Consider the following 24,024-nt stretch of genomic DNA (forward strand, 5'->3'; position numbering starts at 1 on the left):
CACTCTTTGATAAACCTGTACATGATCTTGCATTACAGAGCTTAAAAACTAACCTTTTCTGCATTTCTTCACTGCTCCAATGTTACTTTGGTTGCTTCTTCCTATTCAATAAGTCTTACTTCCTTTTGAATAGCTGCATCACATTTGTGAATGCAAGGTCAGGAGATCCCGAAAGAGCATGAATGTCCGTAGGACACTGTCAGCCAAGTGTCAGGAGTTAAGGGCATCCTGGGTTGCTGCCAATATATTTCGAAATGCTTCAATTTGCCTCTCAAACCTGCTCTACTAATCAATAAAACTCGGGCTGATCAGTTTGTATTTCAAATTCCACATTCTCACCTATTCCCGATAAATTTATATTCCTTACCTAATGAGAATCTACCTTTCTCTAATTTAAAGCTATTCAGTGGCCCCACCTCCATCACCTTCTCAAGTAGAACTCTGAAACTGCACAATAGTTTTCCTCATCTGTCATAAAAAGGCAACCTCCAATTTTTAAACGCTGCTGCCTACTTTGACTCAGCAACAAGAGGAAACATCGTTTTCACATCCACCATGTCAAGACTTGTACACTTCAATCAAGTCACCCCTCATTCTATAAACTCCAGTGGCAGCAACCCCCACATTGTTCAACAGTTCTTTATAAAAGGTAACTCACTCATTCTAAATATCAATCTAGTAAATCTGCTCTGAACCACCTCCAAAGCATTTACATCAGTCCTTAAATAAGGTGATCAGAACTGCACATAAGTTATTTGAAAGTATCAGAGCCCCTGTATAGTTGAAATATAACAATTTTTACTTTAATTTTCAACTGTCTTGTATTAAAAGGATAACAAACCATTAGTTTTCTTCCTAATTCCATGCTGTACCTGCGTACAAACAATTATATTAGGGTAACTAGATCCCTCAGCAGCTCAGATTTCTGCAGTCAGTCATAGGAACGCACAACACGGAAACAGACCAGATATCCTAACTTAATCTAGTTCCATTTGCCAGCACTTTGCCCATATACCTCTAAAACTGTCCTATTCATATACCCATCTAGATGCCATTTAAATGTTTTAATTGTACCAGTCTCCACGACTGCTTCTGGCAGCTCATTCGATTCACACAAGACCCTTTGCATGAAGTTGCCCCTTAGGTCCCTTTTAAATCTTTCCCTTCACACCTTAAACCATAAAGGACAAAACAGGAACTAGGGAGAGATCAGGACTCCTCAAAGATCAGTAAGGCAGCTTATGTGTGGAACCGCAGGAGATGGGAGAGATACTAAACAAGTATTTTGCATCAGTATTTACTGTGGAGAAGGACACTAAAGATACAATGTGGGGAAATAGATAGTCACAACTTGACTCTATATTACAGAGGTGGTGCTGGTTGTCTTAAAACGCATAATGGTGGATAACTTCCCAGGACCTGATCAGGATCACAACTCTGAGGGAAGCGATTGCTGGGCCTCTTGCTGAGACATTTGTATCATCGATAGTCACAGATGAGGTGCTGGAAGACTGGAGGTTGGTTAATGTGGTGCCACTATTTAAGGATGGTGGTAAGGACAAGCCAGGAAATACAGACCGGTGAGCCAGACATGGGTGGTGGGCAAGTTGTTGGAGGGAATCCTGAAGGACAAGTTCTACATGTATTTGGATAGACAAGGACCGGTTAAGGATCATCAACATGGCTTTGTGCGTGGGAAATCATGTCTCACAAACTTAATTGAGAGTTTTGAAGAAGTGAAAAAGAGGATTGATAAAGGGAGAGAGGTGGATGTGATCTATACAGATTTTAGTAAAACCTTCAACAAGGTTCCTCATGGTAGACTGATTAGCAAGGTTAGATCACACTGAATCCAGGGAAAACTAGCCATTTGGATACAGAACTGGCTTGAAGCTAGAAGGCAGAGGGTGGTACTGATGGGTTGCTTTTCAGACTGGAGGCCTGTGATCAGTGGTGTGCCACAAGGATTGAACATAGAACGTTACAGCACAGTATAGGCCCTTCAGCCCTCAATGTTGCGCTGACCTGTGAAAGCAATCTGAAGCCCATCTCACCTACACTATTCCATCATCATCCAGGTGTTTATCCAATGACTATTAAATGTCGTTCAAGTTGGCGAGTCTACCACTGTTGCAGGCAAGGCATTCCACACACTTATTACTCACTGACATCTGTCCTATCCTTATCACCCCTCAATTTAAAACCATGCCTCCTTGTGCCAGCCATCACCATCAGCAGTAAAAAGCTCTCACTGTCCAACCTATCCAATCCTCTGATCATCCTGTATGGCTCTATTAAGTCACCTCTCAACCTTCTCCTCTCTAACGACAGCAGCCTCAAGTCTCTCAGCCTTTCTTCACAAGATCTTCCCTCCATACCAGGCAACATCCCAGTAAATCTCCTCTGCATCCTTTCCAGTGCTTCCACATGCTTCCTATCATGCAGTGACCAGAACTGTACGCAATACTCCAAATGTGGCCACACCAGAGTTTTGCACAGCTGCAGCATGACCTCATGGCTCCGAAACTCAAACCCTCTATCAATAAAAGCTTCTTAACAACCTGGGTGGCAACTTTCAGGGATCTTTTTACATGGACACTGAGATCTCTGCTCATCCACACTAACAAGCATCTTACCATTCGCCGGTACTCTGTATTCCTGTTACTCCTTCCAAAGTGAATCACCTCACACTTTTCCGCATTAAACTCCATTTGCCACCTCTCAGCCCAGCTCTACAGCTGATGTATGTCTCTCTGCAACATCCTTCAGCATTGTTCACAACTCCACAGACGGAGTGTCATCCGCAAGTTTACTAACCCATCCTTCTACACTCTCTTCCAGGTCATTTATAAAAATGACAAACAGCAGTACACCACTAGTAAGTGAACTCCACAGTGAACACTTCTCATCAACCACCACCCTCTCTTCTTTCAGCTAGCCAAACCACGAAATCACCTTCAGTCCCATTCCACCCAAGTTTGTGCAATAGCCTACTGTGGGGAACCTTATCAAATGCCTTACTGAAATCCACATACACTCCATTAACCACTTTACCCTCATCCACATGTTTGTTCACCTTCTCAAAGAACTCAAGGCTTGAGAGGCGCAACCTTTCCTTCACAAAACTGTTTACTATCCTTAATCAAATAATCATCTAGAAAGGAATAACATATTCTTATAATCCTTTCCAACACTTGACCCACAATCGAAGTAAGGTTCATTGGTCTATAATTACCAGGATTGTCTCTACTCCCCTTCGTGAAGAAGCGGACATTTGCTATCCACTGGTGAGGATACAGTGCCGGGTCCACTGCTTTTTGTCATTTATATAAATTATTTGGAAGTGAACATAGAGGAGATATAGTTACTAACTTTGCAGATGGCACAAAATTGGAGGTGTTGTTGACAGCGATGGCGATTACCTCAGAGAACAATGGGATCTTGATCAGATGGGCCAGTGACTGGCAGATGGAGTTTAATTTAGATAAATGGGAGATGCTGCTTTTTGGAAAAGGCAAAACAGGGCAGGACTTATACACTTAATGGTAAGGACCTGGGGAGTATTGCTGAACAAAGAGACCTTGGAGTTTAGGGTGTAGGTTTGCTCGCTGAGCTGTAGGTTTGATATCCAGACGTTTCATTACCTGGCTAGGTAACATCAGTGGCGACCTCCAAGTGAAGCGAAGCTGTTGTCTCCTGTTTTCTATTTATATCTTTCTCCTGGATGGGGTTCCTGGGGTTTGTGGTGATGTCATTTGCTGTTCGTTTTCTGAAGGGTTGATAGATGGCATCTAGATCTATGTGTTTGTTTATGGCGTTGTGGTTGGAGTGCCAGGCCTCTAGGAATTCTCTGGCATTTCTTTGCTTAGCCTGTCCCAGGGTAGATGTGTTGTCCCAGTCGAAATGGTGAGTTTTTTTTCATCCGTGTGTAGGGCTATGAGGGAGAGGGGGTCGTGTCTTTTTGTGGCTAGCTGGTGTTCGTGTATCCTGGTGGCTAACTTTCTTCCTGTTTGTCCTATGTAGTGTTTGTGGCAGTCCTTGCATGGAATTTTATAGATGACGTTGGTTTTGTCTATGGGTTGTACTGGGTCTTTTAAGTTTGTTAGTTTTTGTTTGAGAGTGTTGGTGGGTTTGTGTGCTACTAGGATTCCGAGGGGTCTCAGTAGTCTGGCTGTCATTTCTGAAACTTCTTTGATGTATAGTAAGGTGGTTAGGATTTCTGGCTGTGTTTTGTCTGCTTGTCGTGGTTTGTTCTTGAGGAATCTGCGCACTGTTTTTTGAGTATCCGTTCTTCTTGAATACGTTGTATAGGTGGTTCTCCTCTATTTTTTGAAGTTCGTCAGTGCTGCAGTGTGTGGTGGCTCGTTGGAATAGTGTTCTGATACAGCTTAGTTTGAGAGAGTTGGGATGGTTGCTGGTGTAGTTGAGTATTTGGTCAGTGTTTGTCGGTTTTCTGTATACGCAGGTTTGTAATTCTCCCTTGTCCTTTCTTTCTACTGTGACATCCAGAAATGTGAGTTTGTTGTCAGTTTCTTCCTCCGTGGTGAACTTTATGCCTGTGAGGGTGTTGTTGATGATGTTAAATGTCTCTTCTATCTTGTTTCGTTTTGTGATGACAAAGGTGTCATCTACGTAGCGAACCGAGATTTTTGGTTTGATGGTTGGTAGGGCTGTTTGTTCTAGCCTTTGCATTACCGCTTCTGCTATGAATCCTGATAGCGGAGATCCTATGGGTGTGCCGTTGGTTTGTTTGTAAACTATGTTGTTGAAAGTGAAGTGGGTGGAGAGGCACAGGTCCACTAGCTTCATGATGCTTTCGTTGGTAATGTGATTGATGGTGGTTGGTGTGTGTGTGCGTGTGTCTGTGTGATGGTCTGTTCTAAAAGTGTGGTGAGTGTTTCCTTTGCTAGGTCGACGTTAATGGAGGTGATCAGTGCTGTTACGTCGAATGAGATCTTTGCTTCGTCTTCCTCTATTTTGGCGTTTTTGATGATTTTTATGAATTCCTGGGTGGAGTGGATGGAGTGCTGTGACTCTTCTACTAGGTACTTCAGTCTTGCGTGTAGCTCTTTGGCCAGTCTGTAAGTTGGTGTTCCGTGTAGTGAGACTATAGGTCAACTACACCAGCAACCATCCCATCACACACAAACGAAGCTGCATCAGAACACTATTCCAACGAGCCACCACACACTGCAGCACAGACGAACTTCGAAAAACAGAGGAGAACCACCTATACGACGTATTCAAGAAGAACGGATACTCAAAAAACAGTGCGCAGATTCCTCAAGAACAAACCACGACAAGCAGACAAAACACAGCCAGAAATCCTAACCACCTTACCATATATTAAGTAGTTTCAGAAATGACAGCCAGACTACTGAGACCCCTCGGAATCCTAGTAGCACACAAACCCACCAACACACACAAACAAAAACTAACAAACTTAAAAGACCCAGTACAACCCATGGACAAAACCAACGTCATCTATAAAATTCCGTGCAAGGACTGCCACAAACGCTACATAGGACAAACAGGAAGAAAGTTAGCCACCAGGATACATGAACACCAGCTAGCCACAAAAAGACACGACCCCCTCTCCCTCATAGTCCTACACACGGATGAAAATAAACCACCATTTCGACTGGGACAACACATCTATCCTGGGACAGGCTAACCAAAGACATGCCAGAGAATTCCTAGAGGCCTGGCACTCCAACCACAATGCCATAAACAAACACAGATCTAGATGCCATCTATCAACCCCTCAGAAAACGAACAGCAAATGACATCACCACAAACCCCAGGAACCCCATCCAGGAGAAAGATATAAATAGAAAGCAGGAGACAATAGCTTCGCTTCACTTGGAGGTCGCCCTGATGATGTTACCTAGCCAGGTAATGAAACGTCTGGATATCAAACCTACAGCTCAGCGAGCAAACCTACACCCTAAACCTCAACCTGAGCTACAAACCTTCACAAACCTTGCAAAGACCTTGGCGTGCAGGTTCATAGTTCCTTGAAAATGTATTCGCAAGTAAATAGGATATTGAAGGCGGCGTTTGGTATGCTTTCCTTTATTTATCAGAGCACTGAGTATAGGAGTTGGGAAGTCATGTTGCTGCTGTACAGGTCATTGGTTGGGCCACTTTTGGAATATTACATGCAATTCTCAACTCCCTGCTATAGGAATGATGTTGTGAAACTTGAAAGGATTCAGAAAAGATTTAAGAATGTTGCTAGGGTTGGAGAGTTTGAGCTAGAGGAAGAGGCTGAGTAGGCTGAGGTTGTTTTCTCTAGAGTAACAGAGGCTATGGGGTTACCTTGAAGAGTTTATATAATCATAAGGGGCATGGATAGGGTAAATAGACAAGGTATTTTCTCTAGTTTGGGAGAGTTCAGAACTAGAGGGTATAGGTTTCATTCTCAGTCAAGTAATACTCTGCTTTTTTTCTTGCTGCCAAAGTAAACTTGGTCACATTACTCTCCAATTGCCAGATTTTTTGCCCAATCATCCACAAATGCCTTACATCCTAGAAACATTAAAAACAGAAGGGCCATTCAGCCCTTCAAACCTGCTTTGCCATTCAGTATGATCATGGCTGATCATTCAACTCGGTACCCTATGATCCCTATAGCCCTGAGAATAATATCTAATGCTTTATTGAAAACATGCAATGTTTTGCCTCAACTGCTTTCTGTGGCAGAGAATTCCACAGGCTCACCATTCTGGGTGAAGAAGTTTTTCATCTCAATTCAACATGACCTGCCCCATATCCTTCGACTGTGGCCCCTCATTCTGGACTCCCCAATCATTAACATCTTTCTTGTGCTTGCCCTGTTTGGTTCTGTTAGAATTTGATAGGCTTCATTCTTCGAAACATCTGTGACTAGTCCTAATTGATCCAGTTTATCCTTGTATGTTATCCTGCCATTACCAGGAATCAGTATAACAAACCTTTAGTGAACTCCCTCCAAATTCAAAGCATTCTCAGATCGGGAAGCCAAAACTGTGCAGAATACTCCAGGTGTGGCCTCACCAACTGCAACAAGACATCCCCGCTCCTGAACTCGAAACATCGTGCTCTGAAGGCCAACACGCTATTTGTACTCTTCATAGTCTACTGCACCCACATGCTTACTATCAGTGTCTGGTGTACGAGGACAGTCTGCTCTCGTTGCACCTTCTCCATCAATCTCTAGAACTATAATGATCCGCCTTCCCGTTTACGTTCCTACTTTGCTTTGTACTGCCTGCAAATTTAACTCCCATTCCTTTGCTACCCTCAAAGGTCATTGACATAAATATAAAAAAAGTTGATATCCTCCAAGGAGAAAAATACCGACTTAGGCAGTCCCTGGTTTTTGTCAGCCAGCGAATCTTCTATGCATGCTAATACTTTAGTCTTAGATCATGAGCTCCTACTTTACACTATAACCGTTCACGTGGAACCTTGTCAAATGACTTTGAAAAAAACATCTACAAGACACCCCAAACTTAGTTCACAGCACATGCTCCTCTTTCAAAGAACTCCAATAAATAGGCTTTTGCAAAATTACTGCCCAGCCACTGAGTAATCTTGTAATTATGTATGTTGAGTATAACGGAGGAAAAGAAAATGACATTTTGTCAACATTTTTTGTCTTACATTTAGCAGTACATTTGCAAGAGAACTAACATTACATTTTTATACTGTAGAGAAGGGTGCTGATTGGTAGAGGCATTGCCATAGAGAATACCCTAGTAACAACGACAGTTAACTGTCAGGCTTGGTTTAAATTTCAGCCAGGTATGTTGACTCTGATCAGTCACAGCTTTGCCCTGAGAAATGAACCAGAAAATAGTTGTCACAGATTAGATTAGATTCCTACAGTGTGGAAACAGGCCCTTTGGCCCAACCAGTCCACACCAACCCTCCGAAGAGTAACCCACCCAGACCCATTTCCCTCTGACTAATGCACCTAACACTATGGGCAATTTAGCATGGCCAATTCACCTGACCTGCACAGCTTTGGACTGTGGGAGGAAACCGGAGCACCCGGAGGAAACCCATGTAGACATAAGGAGAATGTGCAAACTCCACACAGACCGTCACCAAAGGCTGGAATCAAACCTGGGACCCTGGTGCTGTGAGGCAGCAGCGCTAACTACTGAGCCACCGCGCCATATTCTCTTAAGTTAAATTGGCTATTCTCAAACATTTATTTGACACGACTTTGAGAATTACCTATAGAATCAGCTTTCAAGTAGACATTACAATTCCTGGTAACTCCAATCAGAGTCTTTCACCAATGATTTTAAATCTACGATCGACAATTATTCACCCACCTGCGAAAAAGGGCATTTGGAAAAGTCAAGGGAGTAGGAGCTGCTCTGATAGAGTCAAGGTTAGAGTGATGCGAGAAAAGCACAGCATCGGAGGAGCCAGAAAATCGACGTTTCGGGCAAATGCCCTTCATCAGGAAGGGCTCATTCCTGTTGAAGGGCTCCTGCCCGAAACATCGATTTTCCGGCTCCTCAGATGCTGCCTGACCTGCTGTGCTTTTCCAGCACCATTTTAACCTTGACTCTGATCTTCAGCATCTGCAGTCCTCACCTTTTACCAAGCTGCTCTTATTGACACCGGACATAGTCACAACAAACCATTTGTCTTCCTTCTGTTATTGTGTTAAATCAACTCAGGCTTATCTGATCCCAAAAGAACAATACAGACTTTTTCAACTGTTCTTCATAACTGAAGCTCCTTTTCCTGATATCATCCTGACACTCTAAGGCTTGAGAAGCAAAGCACAGATTTTCCACAAAATCAAAGTGTTGCTTTAGGCATTCAACCACTGCCACCTCTATTTTTGTTTTGGACATTTAAAACTCATACAAAAAGTATTTACTTCCGTTCCAAATAGGATTCGAATTGGACATGAAACAATAACACTGTTTCAAACTCCACAGAAGCTACAAGACCTGAGTTTTTCAGGCACTTCATTTTTATTCCTGATTTCCAACATCAACTGTATTTGACTTTTATAAAAATAAGGGTATCAATCATACCCAGAATAGACAAACAGGCCAGCGGAACCTTCTCTGACACTAAATTACTTGTTATGTGAAATTACATTAGGAGTAGGTGGTGTGGGGGTAAAACAGTCCATTTGTATTGGTACCTTGTAGTTTGCATACGTTGCCTTCAAGACGTCATGCAGCTTCAGATACGGAGGCAGGTGATAAAAACTGCCAAGCGAGGTGGACTTGCTTGTTGGTGCAGCTCCAACAGCATCTGTAGGCCTGGCAGCTGCAAACAGAATAAATAACACACAAAAACACTAAGCAAACATTTTTTAAAAATCCCTCTCCTGGTTATAGCAGGAGAACCAAACAGCAGAGCACACTTTTGTTTTAAAGACAGCCTTTTTTTCCATTTATTCATGGGAAGTGGGTATCACTAGCTTGATAGCATTTATTGACATCTCCAATGCCCTGGAAGAGGTGGTAGCGAGCTATAATTTGTAATCACTACAGCCCCAGAGGCTTAGAGAAACCCACAATGCAGTCAGCAAGAGACTTCCAGGACTATGACCAAGCTACTGAAAAGAAATGGTCATAGTTAGGATGCTGTGTGGTTTGGAGGGGAACCTGTAGCAAGTGATATCCACTTGCATCTAGTGCCCTCTTTTTTTCTAGGTGGTACAGGTCGCAGGTTTCAAAGGTGCTGTTGATGGAGCCTGCATTGCATCTTGCAGATAGTACAAACTGCTACCACTGTCTGTCAGTGATGCAGTAAGTGAATGGCATGCTAATCAAGTGGTATAATGCGTCGTGGATGATAAACTTCTGGACTCCTACTGCAGCTGCACACATCCAGGTAAGTGAAGAGTATTCCATCACACTCCTGACTTGTGCCTTGTTGATGGTGGACTGAAATTGGAGAGATTGGAGGCAAATTACTCACCAGAGAAGTGCACAACCTCCACCTGTAGCCATAATATTTATCTGGCTAATCCAGTTTATGGTAATCCCCAGGATGTTGATCATGGGGTGCTCAGCAATGATAATGCAATTGAACAGATATGGGCAATGGTCTGATTCCCTCTTGCAGATACAAGTATGACCACAACTACCAATTCAGAGTATCCCAGGACCTGTTCTCTACAGAAGACCTACTTCTCTCAAGTCTGCCCTTACTCTGCCCATTCCAATCATGTCTCCATGTTTCCTTGGTTGCACATTAAACCTGTCCAAAAATATGTCAAGTTCTCTCTGCTAATTATTCCACATGACAGTGTGCTCCACATTCTCACCATGTTTTGTCAAAAAAAAACTGCTTACTCTTTGTTTTTTTTGATCTATTAGCAGCTATCAACTTACGTCTCTTAACTCTGCACTTAGACAGAATGAACTATCACCACCATATCAAACCATTGCACAAATCTAAAAATCATTTATTAGACCATGAGTTGCTTTGCCAGGATCTTAAAAACAAAGCCCCAGTCTGCCTCATCAAACTGAAGCATTCAATTCCAAATAGTCTCAGAAACCTTTCCTATTCTTTCTTTCCCCTGAAAAGGTGAGGCAGAGCTGGTATCTGCCTGCAGCACACGTCACTCTTGTGACCTTGTGCATTTGTGTTTGGCACACACTCCATCCAAAACTGTTGCAAGAACTTTTTTTAGTTAAATGGATAAACACAGATAATGTTGCTAAAACTCGGCTTTTCATTATCAAAGTATCAATCCTACTAATTTAAGGTGCGAAATTCACTAAGAGTGCCCGTTCCTCATCCATAAATTCTTCTCAGAGAATTGTAGAAAATGAATAAATCTGACAAAGCTTGACAAGCGTATAGCCCTAAACTGAAAGCAAAATGCCGCAGATCTTGAAAAACTAGAACGCACACCCCTCCATGAAGAAAGATGATCTAGTCATCAGAGTCGTGTTTGTGAGACCTTACTACATACAGATTAACACATTTTCCTACATTACACCAGTAACTGCACTGCAAACAAAACATTTCATTGCCTGTAAAGTGCTTTGGAGTATCCTGAGCTTTTGAAAGGCGTTAGAAGATGATGGTAATCTAGCATTCATGGCCCCTGAACTAATAATCCAGAGGCCAAAGCTAATGCTCTGGGACATGGGTTCAAATCTCACCATGGTAACTGGTAGAATTTAAATTCAACTAATAAATCCAGAATTAAAAATCTAACCTCAGTAATGGTGACGAGCTGCAATGGTCATAAAAACCCAATTATTTATTAAGTTAGGGAAGGGAATCTGCTGTCCTCACCTGGTCTGGCTGATGGACTCAATTGCTCTCGAAAATTACCAAGCAAAGCACTCAACTTCAAAGGCAATTGGAGATGGGCAATTAATGCTGACCTTGCTAATGACACCCAGATTCCACAGCAGAATTTTTAAAAAACACAAGCTCTGTCCTTTAAACTTTCCAAGTGATAGCCACTGCCCAACACTGAGACAGACATACATCTTTTCTCACCTGGGTTGGATTCAGTAATTTTCTTTGGACTCATTGGTGCAGTTGCCTGCTCTGCTGACTCCCTCTCCTTTCCCTTGCGTCTGATCGGGCTGAGGGACGGCGTATTGGCAAGTGAAGGGAGAGTTGCCTGAGAAGTAAAACACATTGAAGCAGTAGCACAAAAGTCAATGCTCAAGTTGAGATAAATTGCATTTTATGAAGGTAACAGTGCACTTTTCTACAAAGTTATCACAATCACTGCAAGATTATGAACAATTATTAGGCTCTGTAATCCAAAACTTGTTTTCCTGCCTGAATTTTAAAACATCGAATTAACTTCAATGTTTATAGTACCTTGTAACCCAAATGTTTCCAAGTTATCTAGTTGTGTAAAGGCTTTATGGCAAAGCTAAATGTGAAATCATACTGTCAATTGAGGTTTAATTGTACAATCAAATCATGCTGCATTAAGCAGTGTAGAAGCAGTTCCAAATCAACATTGTGAAGGGAATCAGATATATACTTCAAAAAGAAAATCTGGATAATAAACAGAGTAGATAAAGGATGTGGAAGTAGTAGAATGTATAAAGGATGAGTTGAATAGCTCTTCTGATGTGCCAGTATTAGGTCACCTTCTGTACTGTAAGAGCCAATCATTCTATGACAGTTTATCATAGGGCAGAGTCTGAGAAAGGAGAGTGCGAGGTCTTTCAGATTTAAACCCTTGCCTGGACTGAGTTCTAATTTCAGCATGGACACTGAAAAGTGGTTTTAGCTCCTCAGAGTAGAGGAAGTGATGAGGGCTTTTGTTTCAGATTACTGCCTGAAGACACGTGCATGAAGTAGCAATGGGCATAGGTCAACGAGGACCAAAGTAGCAAATGAGTCCTTGACTCTCATTACTCAGACTCCTGGATGACAAATGGCCTCACAGATGATGACCCTATAGATGCGTAAAACAAGCAAACAATCAGTGTCTTTGGAAAGATGAGGCTAAAACAAGGTGAATAGGAGGATGGAGAAAGGAAACCACAGAATAATGTAAGGTACAGGAATAGGAAATGGTTTTCCAATCTCTTGAGGCTTCTCCGCCATTCATCAAGATCATGCTCTACCTCAACTGCACTGCACCATCCAATCTGCATATCCTTTTTGTGTACATATACTCTGTACTATACATCTAAACAGTAGAGATACTAAAATTGCTATAACTCATGCTACACCTATTGCATATTACCACTCTGGAACAATACGTTGAAGTGTCTTAATTCAGGTCACTTTCTGATATTGATCCTCTTTCGATTTTAAATAGTAATTTAAAATACATATACCTTCATCGCAGGCCCCGGTGCAACATCATCGATGACATGTGCACAGATATTGATGACCTTCATCAGGTGAGAGAATAGCTGTTCCACCATCACAACCAAAGTTCTGTCAGCCAAGGCAGGCCATGGCTCTTCAGGTTTGGTGGTTGTACTATCATCCTCATTGCCCCACGGATTCTTCAGTGATTTGGGTGCAATAGCTGCCAATAAAACAAAAGCATTATATAAAGATTAAGCTCATTCCTCCAATAATTGGGCCTCAGAGGGAACAATGCTAGCAATTAGTTTAGCTGATCAGGAGTGAGGCAGAAATAAAGTCGCTGGATTTGTACTCCAGAGGCCCAGGATAATTCTTTGGGAACGTTAGTTCAAATCCCACCATAGCAACGAGTGGAATCTAAAATCTTACCTCCCTAATGATACTTCATGGAGGTAACATCAACTCTTGTAAAAACCCATCTGGTTCACAAATATCCTTCAAGGAAAGAAATTTGCCTTCCTTACCCAGCCTGGCCTAGATGTGACCCATAGCCATACGATGACTCTTAACTGCCCTCTGAAATGAGTAAGCAAACCACTCAATTCGAGGGCAATTAGGGATGAGTAACATATGCTGGCCTTGCCAGCAATACCCACAGCCCAAAGAAGAAAAATAATCTTCATTTCTTTCCTAATGGCATTGCTTGAAGGATGAGCACTGCCCAGAGAAGTGGGAGTTTCTTCTTGTTCAAAGTGCACCTGGGTTAGGGAAGGTGGAGCAGAAAATAAACCAACTCTATCTCTGATTGTTAACTGTAATCAGCAACCCTGTTTAAAGTGTTTACAGGATTTTTGAAGTCAATAACATCAGACAGCACCCATCTCAAACTGATGGCTCAATTAAACATCAGTGCCTCTGGCTATTAAGTATTTAGCTACAACGTGTGCCAACTAAAATTACATATGGCTTGGTTAGGATGCAAAACTTTCTGAACGAGAGCTGAAAGTTTCATCAAGTGCAGGAAAGCTCACAGCTCCTCCATTACCTGCATTCTGGGAACATTACTGATGTAATCACCAAATGAGGATAGCATGAAGTTGTGCTATCAATCCAACCTTGGATTGTGACAATAGCTGAAATAGAAGAAACAAACGTGGGCTGTGCAGAATATACAAATGAGAAAAACTGCACAAGCACAGAGGCCTCAAAAGCAGACTTCCAAAATTGGGGGTACTATCCATGCATTTTCATTAAATCCACAACAAACCGCCTCAGGCGACTGACTGTGTGGAGTTTGCACATTCTCCCCGTGTCTGTGTGGGTTTCCTCCGGGTGCTCCGGTTTCCTCCCACAGTCCAAAGATGTGAATGTCAGGTGAATTGGCCATGCTAAATTGCCAGTAGTGTTAGGTAAGGGGTAGATGTAGGGTGATGGGTGGGTTGCACTTCGGCGGGTCGGTGTGGACTTGTTGGGCCGAAGGGCCTGTTTCCACACTGTAAGTGATCTAATCTAATCTAATCTAAACCAGAACAATCATAAGTAAAGGAAACAAAATCCTCCAGGTGGAAAGAAGGGAAACATCTACGGGAAGTTAGTTTTCCTTTTGCATTTATTAGCAATACTTACATGGAGTGGATGTATCGTTGGCGAAGCCATCAGTTACTGACCATCTCCAATTGCATAGAGATAGGTGTATGGGTATTTGAAAGGTGTAAATTATAGATCGCTTAGTATGGCAGCAAGCTAAAAGGAGGGTCTGTGGCTGCATCTGTACCTAGTTCACCAATCTCAGATGGACAGGAATTATAAAGTCAGATTGTAGCAGCAGCAAAAGACTGTTCAGTCCATTGAATCTGCTCTGCTATTCAGCGAGATCATGGCCAATCTGATCATCCTCATCTCCACTTCCCTGCTTTTCCCCAATAACCCTCAATTGCCTGGCTGATTATAAATTGATTTCAGCCCCTAACATACTGATGAGCCAGCCTCTACAGTTTTCTGTGGTAACAAATTCCACAGAATGACCACCCATGTAGTCTATTTTCTAAATGGGGAAAGGCTTCAGAAATCTGAAGCACATAGTGACTTGGGTGTTCAGGATTCTTTTAAGATTAATGTGCAGGTTCAGTTGTCAGTTAGGAAGACAAATGAGAGGGCAAGAATACACGAGCAGACATGTACTGCTGAGGCTGTATATGGGTCTGGTCAGAGTTGAAAAATGTGGTGCTGGAAAAACACAGCAGGCCAGGCAGCATTCGAGGAGTAGGAGAATCGACATTTCGGGCATAAGCCCTTCTTCAGGAATGAGGCTGGTGTGCCAAGCGGGCCGAGATAAAAAGTAGGGGGGAGGGAATTGGGGGAGGGGCACTGGGAATACGATAGGTGGAAGGAGGTGAGGGTGAAGGTGATAGGCTGGAGAGGGGGTGGGGGCGGAGAGGTCGGGAAAAAGATTGCAGGTCAAGAGGGCAGGGCTGAATCCGAGGGTTGGAACTGAGATAAGGTGGTGGGGGGGAACTGAGGAAGCTGGAGAAATCTACATTCATCCCATGTGGTTGGAGGGTTCCTAGGTGGAAGATGAGGCGCTCTTCCTCCAGGCGTCGTGCGGCCAGGGTCTGGTGATAGAGGAGGCCAAGGACCTGCATGTCATTGGCAGAGTGGGAGGGGGAGCTAAAGTGTTACCCACAGGGCTGTTCGGTTGGTTGGTGCGGGAGTCCCAGAGGTGTTCCCTGAAACATTCCGCAAGTAGGCGGCCTGTCTCCCCAATGTAGAGGAGTCTGGTCAGACCACATTTGGAATAAACGCAAGTGGTTTCGGGCCCTATATCTAAGGAAGGATACACTGGTCTTGGAGGGGGTTCAAAGGAGGGTCACAAGAATGATCCCGGAAGTAAAGGGCTTGATGTATGAGAAGCAGTTGAGGACTCTGGGTCAGTGCTCACTAGAGTTTGGAAGGGTGAGGGGAGATACATACTGACGAATGAGAGGCCTCAATAGAGTGGATGTGGAGAAGATGTTTTCACTAGTGAGAGAGACTAGAACCCAAGGGCACAGCCTCAGAGTGAAGGAATGACCCTTCAGAATGGAGATGAGGAGGAATTTCTTCAGCCAGAGGGTAGTGAATCTGTGGAACTCATTGCAATAGAGGGCTATGGAGGGAGAGGCCATAAGGCCATAAAACACGGAGCAGAAATTAGGCCATTCAGACCATTGAGTCTGCTCCACCATTCAAATATGGCTGACAAAGTTTCTCAACCTCATTCTCCCACTTTCTCCCTGTAACCCTTGATCCTCAAGAACCTATCTATCTCAGTCTTAAATATACTCAATAACCTGGCCTCCACAGCCTTCTGTGGCAATGAATTCCATAGACTCACTTCTCTCTGGCTGAAGAAGTTTCTCCTAATTCCATTCTAAAAAGTCTTCCCTTTACTCTAAGACTGTGCCCTTGGGTCCTCGTCTCTCCTACCAATGGAGACATCTCGCCAACATCTACTCTGTCCCTGCCATTCAGTATTCTGCATATTTCAATTAGATTCCACCTCCCTCCCATCCTTCTAAACTCGAAATATAGACTCAGATTCCTCAAACATTCTTCATATGTTAAGTTTTTCATTCCTTGGACCATTTTCATTAACCTTCTTGAGTCATTGAGTATATTTAAGACAGAGATGGATAAATTTTCGATCACTAAGGGGGATCAATTGTTATGGGGAGAAGGAGAATAGGGTTAAGAAGCATATCAGTCATGATCAAATGGCGGAGCAGACGATGGGCTAAATGGCCTCTGTTCCCTTATCTTATGGTCTCCAAGAGAACAAAACACTTTCTATCCCAGTTCTAACTGGGAACCCCCTATTGAGATTAAGCAAGCTGGTCCTCTGCTATGCCACAAGGGGAAACACCGCTCTGCATTTACCCTGTCATGCCCCAAAGTTTTAATGAGATTGTGTCTCATTCTTTTCAACTCAGATGCGTGCAGACCAAAACCACTCAAACTCGCCTCATAGGAAAATCCCTCCATATGGGCGATCAACTTAGTTTATCTTTTCTGGATTGTCTCCAATGCCTGTATAATAGTCCTTAGATGAGGGGACAAAAACTGGTCAGAGTTTTCTGGATTTGGCAATATTGCCCTATTTTTATACCAGATTCCCTTTGAAATAAAGGCCAACATTCTATTTGCCTGGCCAAAAGTGAGGACTGCAGATGCTGGAAACCAGAGTTTAGATCAGAGTGGTGCTAGAAAAGCACAGCAGGTCAGGCAGCATCCGAGAAGCAGGAAAAATCGACGTTTCAGGCAAAAGCCCTTCATCAGGATTCTATTTGCCTGCCCTATGACCTGAACTTGTATGCTAGCTTTTCTTGGAGATTCCCGCATGTGGTTTTCCAAACCAGCCTCCACTGCAACGATCTGCAATCTTTCTCCATTGAAAATATTCAGCTCCTCTAGTCTTCCTGTCAAAATGCAGAAAGCTCACATATTCCCACATGATCTTCCATCTACCATGATCACAACCCTTCTAATTGGCCAAGTGTTCCTGGGTCAGAGGTTGGTTTGCTTCAAACTGAACAATCCAAATGAAACAAATGGGCTTTAGAAAGCTGGAAAAAAACCTGGCTTCATTGTTTGGTCTACAATGTGAGCTTCTGCAACCAAGTACATGCAATGCAATTTCGACATCTTCATGAGAACCAAGGAGAGAATTGACAAAATAAAATTCTATGCAACTATTTCTTTTCAAGAGTGTGAAAAAAGGACAATCTGTGGTAGGTACGCTGGTAAGCAACTCGGAATCTTAAACAGGAGATGGAGAAACAAGTCTATTTACCTGCCAGCAGGTTTCCAGACAATATTAAGGCATCCTGATGTGAAGAAAGATCCAAAGGAAACCAGGCTGAGGAAAGCAGAGACAGTATCATATTGACCATCCCCACAGTACAACTTTTACGCAGTTCATCCGTTGGACTGTTCTGTGATAAACTAGAAGTCAAAAGAATAAGTTGTTAACCTGATGCTAACCTGTTGTTAAAGAAATAGCAGCACATACAAAGTCTAACAAAAACTGAAATTATAACTAGAATCCATTAGACTCGGGTTTCAACCATTAGTTCGGTATGCATTCGTAGGATTGACCAGGCACAGTCAGGGCTGCTTGATTAAACAAGAGTGCTTTAGAGTGGAGCGAAATGAGGGATTTAGATGAGATAGGGACTAGGTGAAGTTAAAAGAACAAGTGCAGTGCTCAGTCTCAATCCGGGCAGTTCTACAAAGAAAGGTTGAGTAGGTTAGGTTTGTTTTCATTAGAAAAAAGGAGATTGAGGGGGGACCTGATTGAGGTTTACAAAATCACAAAGGGTATAGACAGGTGGATAGAGACAAATTTTTTCCCAGGGTGAAGGATTCAATAACGAGAGGTCACGCTTTTGAGATGAAAAATGTTTAAGGGGGATACACGCAGCAAGTACTTCACACAGAGGGTGGAGGGCACCTGGAATGCATTGCCAGCAGTGTGGTAGAGGCAGGCATGGTAGATTCATTTAAGATTGTGTCTGGACAGATGCATGAGTAGGTGGGGAGCAGAGGGATACAGATGCTTAGGAATTGGGCGACAGGTTTAGACAGTAGATTTGGATCGGCTCAGGCTTGGAGGGCCGAAGGGCCTGTTCAAGCTGTAAATTTTCTTTCTTCTTTGTTTTTTGTGCTTAGTTCTTAAAATGACAGTCCCAAGGGAAACAGCCAATTGGTAAGTGATATCTGCAGAGTATTTTCATAAGTTTTAAAAGTTAAATATATTAGCTTAAATAAAGGTAGGGACTTTTGATTATAATACAAGTGTTTGAAACAAAGGAAGACCCCTAGCTTTCCTAAATCCTCTTAACTAGCTTAATCTAGAGAGAAGTCATGACAGAAGACCTCACACTCATGGTATGTTCCTCTGTTGCAGTGGGGAAAATAAGGGAGACTTCCAATGTCCCTGATGACTACATGTACAAGTAGTGTGTTCAGCTGAAGCGACTGGCTCACTGCTTTTCAGAGCTGGAGCTGCAGGTGGACTCAATGTGGAGCATCCGCAATGTTAAGAATGTCATGGATAGCACACTTCGTGAGATGGTCACATTGCAGCAAGGACTACACAGACAGAAAGAGAACGGATGATGATCAGATAAAGTAAAAGATTGAGAAACTTATCAACCATGACTGAATATCCTAAGTTCTGCTCGTATGTCTTATGGATTCAGTACGGAAGTGCAGAAATCCCCCTCTCAAACTGTTTGGATACTGTTGCAGGGGATTGGCCTCTCAGGGGAAAGCAGCATCGGCCAAGTTAATAACACCAAGGATGGCTTTGCTGCACAGAAGGGGAAGAAAATATGTGGCACGATAGCAATAGTGATAGGGGATTCAACAGTAAGGGGTACAGGTGGCTGCAGACATGAATCCAGGATGGTACGTTGCATTACTTGTACCAGGGTCAGGGATGTCAGAGAGCAGACGCAGGACATTCTGGAGCAAGAGGGTGAACAGCCAGTGGTTGTGGTATACACAGGTACCAACAGCGTGGGTGAACAAAGGGATGAGGACCTGAAAGCTGAATACAGGAAGTTAGGAGATAAATTAAAATGCAGGACCTCAAATGTCGCAATCTCAGGATTACTCCCTGTGCTATGTGCTAGCAAGAGCAGGAACAAGAGGACAGATCAGATGAATGCATGGCTGGAGAAGTGGTATACCAGGAAGATATTTAGATACTTGAGCCAGTTGGGACAGTTTCTGGAGAAGGTGGGACCTGCAAAAGCCTGGCAGGTTGCACCTGGGCAGATTTGGGACAAATACCTCGTAAGTGCATTTGCTAGTTCTGATGGTAAGGTTCTAAACTATTGTGGCAGGCGATGGAAACCAAAGTGCATACTTAGATGGATCAAAACCAGGTTAGGAAATGGGAGATAAAACATTAGTTAGTGATGTAGTCAGCGCCTCAGAAAGACAAAAGAAATGAGGATTAAAAAACATCCAAAGGATAGGGTTGGGCAGTTTATACTTCAATGCTAAGATTATTACAAACAAGGCAGATGATCTGAGGACACATATAGACACATTGTGCTGCAATGTTGTTGCTAGATCATAAATCTGATTAGAGGAGCAAAATTGGCAGTTCAATATCCTTGGATAGAGGTTTCAGCAGGAAAGAGTAGGTGACAAAAATAAGGAAGGGTAGCAGCATTGGTTGAAAAATCAATTAGAGCTGTGAGAAAGGATGATATATCAAGAAAGTTAAAAAATTAGACTATATGGGTTAAAATAAAAAATAAATGAGGCAGTCACACTACAAGAATTATACTACAGGCTCCCAAATAGTGAGAGGGAGATAGAGGAACGCATATGTGGACAAATTCCTGCCTGAAGGAATAAGAGTAGTTATAATAGTTGACTTTAACTATCAACTGGGTTCAAACAATATGAGGGACAGTAAAGGGTAAAAAAATTCATGGATAGTGTCCAGGAAAATCCTTTTAAACAACTCAGTGACTAGCCCAATGAGAGGAGATGCAATTCTGGATTTAGTTTTCAGAAATGAAGATGGGCAAGGTGAGTGAAATGACACTGCACGACCATATTTCAGTTAGATTTAATACTTTTGTGGGAAAGGACAGAAAAATCAGGGGAAAAGTTGAAAACTGTGGTAAGACAAATTTTACAAAACTGCCAAGTTATTTGGCTGAGTAGAACTGGACAGGACTAAAAGGATAAATCAGTGCAAACGCTAAAATGTTAAAGCACAAAGCAGACACGTCCCCTCCAAAAATAAGTATGGTACTACCAAACCCACAGTTGTCTAGAAAAATACAGGTGAAGATTAAACAGAAAAAGAGAGTTTACACAGTCACATAAAACTCAACACTGCAGATAGCGTGGAGGAGTATAGAAAGTACAGGGATCAAATGGAAAAAGAAAAATCAGAAAACTTTAGAAACGGCACGAAAAAAAACTAGCAAGCAAACTAAAATAAAATTCAAAGATATTTTACTAGTATATAAAGAACAAAAGGATAGTTTAGTAGTATATAAAGAGCAAAAGGATAGTTAGGGAAAAATTGGGACCTATTAGAGATGAAGAAGGGAACTGTGAAGATGCAGAAGACAATGGGAAGAACTTAAATGAACTTTTTTATCTTCACATTCACAAAGGAAAGGGATGATGAGGCCATAGTAATTCAAGAGAATCAGTGTGAAATATCAGACAAAATAATCAATTGGACAGGAAGCATTAAAGGAATTGGAATCCTTGAAATTGTTAAGTCACCCAGGCTGGATAGATTGTTTCCTAGGATGTTTGAAGGCGGGGCAGGGAGGAAATAGCAGCTGCTCTGAGGATTATTTTCAATTTTCAGTAGACAGGTGAGGAGGAATGCAAGTGTGGTTCCGTTGCTTTAAAAAAGGTACAAAGGAAATGCCAAACAATTAGAGGTCAGTTAGTCTTAGTCCGGTGGTGGGCAAATTGCTAGAGTCAATCTTGAGACATCGGAAAAACTGCCACTTAGAAAGACATAGACTAGTCAGTATGGCTATAAGGGAATATCATGCCTTACAAATTTGATTCAATTCTTTGACAAGGAGGATTAATGAAGGTAGTGCAGTGGATGTTGTCTACATGGATTTTAATAAGGCATTTGACAAAGTCAAACATGGCAGACCGGTCCAAAGAAAATGTTTATGGGATATAGGGTCTTGTACCAAATTGGATCCAAAGTTTGTTTAATAACAGGAATGAAAGGGTAATGGTCAATGGCTGCCCTTGTGAATGAAAACCTGTTTCAACTGGTATTCTGCATGATTTGACGTTGAGACTCCTTTGCTTGTATTATACGTTAACGATTTGGACTTGAACATAGAGGAGCACAACTGGAAAACTTGCAGATGACAAACATTAGCCATGTAGTGGATAGCATAATGCTTTGGAGCATGCAAGGATGATTTATTTGAATTGTAACTATGAGGAGAATTTGGATAGGTTGGGACTGTTTTTCTTGGGATAGAGATGGCTGAGGGTTGTCATGATTGAGGAATGCAAACTTGTGTAGACAGGAGAAACTGGTTTCCCTTGGCAGGGAATTAAAAAACCAGGGGTCAGATTCACACAAAAGTCGCAGAAAGATTGGAAAGGATACGAGGAATTTTTCTTTTGCCAAATGCAGAGGGTGCCAAGTGCCTGGCACTCACTGCCCGAGTTGGTGGTGTATAGAGACAGAGCACAGACACAGACCCTTCAGTCCAACCAGTCCATGCCGAACACAATCCCAAACTAAACTAGTCCCACCTGCCTGCTCCTGGCCCGAATCCTTCCAAACCTTTCCTATTCATGTATCCATCCAAATGTCTTTTAAACATTGTAATTGTACTTGCATTCACCACTTCCTCAGTAAGTTCATTCCACACACTTATCACATAAAACTCTCTGCTCTCACCTTAAAAATGTGCCTCCTGGTCATGGAATTCCCCCACTACCATTAACTCTATTGATACTTCTCATTATTTCATTTGGAACAGACCCTAAATTCTTTCAAAAAGTACCTGGATCTGCACCTGAGGAGCTGTAAGCTGCAGGGCTTTGGGCAGTGTACAGGAGAATGCGATTAGAAAGGGCACGTGTGTATCTTTGAGTCAGCATCGATAAGGAGGACTGAATGGCCCCTTTCTGTGCGATATCATTTCTATAGTTCAGTGTATCCCATGCTTAGGCACTACTTGGGGACCACTGTACTAATACACTGCTATATAAGAGTCTTTGAGTCACACAGCACAGAAACAGACCCTTAGGTCTAACTTGTCCGTGCTGACCAAGTTTCCCCAAACAAAACTAGCTCCATTTGTCTGCATTTGGTCCATAACCTCTAAACTTTTCCTATTCATGTACCTGTCCAAATGTCTTTTGAATATTTTAACTGTTCCTGCAACTAACACTTAGACTGGTAGTTCATTCCACATACAAACCATGAGGGGAAAAAGTTGGCGCTCGGGTCCCTTTTAAATCTCTCTTCTCCCCTTGAAAATATGCCTCCTAGTTTTGAAATCCCCTACCTTGGGGAAAAGGCCTTTGCTATTCATCTATGCCCCTCATGATTTTATTGACCTCTAAGATCACCCCTCTATATCCTTCACTTCAGTGAAAAATGTCTCAGTCTATTTAGACTCTCCTTATAATTCAAACTCTCTAGTTGTGGTAACATCCTTGCAAATCTTTTCTGAATCCTCTCCAATTTAATAATATTCCTCCCATAGCAGGGCAACCAGACCGTACGCAGTACAAAGATTTATCCATTTAGTAATCTTTTGCTCAGTTTCCAACTCTGACCTGCAGCTTTGGCCATGCCTCTAACACCGCACGCATAATGTACTGTAATTTGTGCACACACATTTAATCAGTTTCACCTTTAAATTTGATACCCTGAGAGTGGGAGGTTGGGGGGGGGAGAGGAAAGAGGAGAGAAGAGGGTGCAGCTACAGTTAGTATAAACTTTAACTAACATTGAATTAGGGAGGTCAGAGTACTTAGTTGAACAGTTAATGATATGTTCTGAGGAAGGGTCACTGGACCGGAAACATTGACTCTGCTTTCTTTCTACAGATGCTGCCAGACCTGATGAGTTTTTCTGGCAATTTGATTTTGTTTCTGATTTCTAGCATCCACAGTTCTTTGTATCTTTTTATTATATGTATACTTGTTCTTGTTTTCATTTTACTAAGTATAGCTGTTTCTGCCTGAAATCAACGCAATGCTTAAGACTCAATAATCAGAAAACCCTGAAATTGATTTTAATGCAAATGGGTCATGGTTATCACATTTTGAGTGTGGACGCTTTGAGTGGACATGACTGTACTAATAAAACTAGGAGGAAAATATATGCAACATCGACATCTGTAATAAACACAATGTCCACTGTTGTAACAAAGACTGTATACACTTGCAAATGGTATAATCTGAACTGAACCCCTGATTCTAAGATTTATAGGAGTCTCACTACAAGAACTATTTAATTTTTTCCCAGCAAGTTCACAAAGAATTATTTTAGCATTACCACCAAGGCCTTTAATAACTGGTTCAACTATGGCACAAAGATGTAGTCTATATTCTTCTTGAATGAAGGTCAAGTTTTAAAATTAGCAGAGTAATAGACAAAATAAAGAGGGATAGGACAGACAGAAGGATTATTTGCAGTTGACTGTAGAGGTTAAACTCTGGAAGCGTAAA

The 24,024-nt window shown here is 42.3% G+C and overlaps 1 protein-coding gene across 16 annotated transcripts in view; it reads right to left on the reverse strand.

Annotated features, from left to right (window-relative positions):
* Positions 1-24,024, reverse strand: part of htt (huntingtin) — a 295,347-nt gene that overhangs the window by 137,659 nt on the left and 133,664 nt on the right. For all 16 annotated transcript variants that reach the window (XR_015751247.1, XR_015751248.1, XM_087974297.1 and 13 more), the window contains 4 exons: positions 17,606-17,757; positions 12,801-12,997; positions 11,491-11,617; positions 9,161-9,288 (listed from right to left, as the gene is read on the reverse strand). Coding sequence is in view for 14 of the 16 variants with exons in the window: in XM_087974297.1 (XP_087830423.1) it covers positions 9,161-9,288; positions 11,491-11,617; positions 12,801-12,997; positions 17,606-17,757 (604 nt within the window). In the remaining 2 variants the exon portion in view is untranslated. The remainder of the gene's footprint in view (positions 1-9,160; positions 9,289-11,490; positions 11,618-12,800; positions 12,998-17,605; positions 17,758-24,024) is intronic.

The sequence above is a fragment of the Chiloscyllium plagiosum genome, unplaced genomic scaffold, assembly GCF_037043375.1.
Source record: "Chiloscyllium plagiosum isolate Xiang-an unplaced genomic scaffold, Cpla_swu_hap1 HiC_scaffold_2, whole genome shotgun sequence".
In the NCBI taxonomy this organism is placed as follows: domain Eukaryota; kingdom Metazoa; phylum Chordata; class Chondrichthyes; order Orectolobiformes; family Hemiscylliidae; genus Chiloscyllium; species Chiloscyllium plagiosum.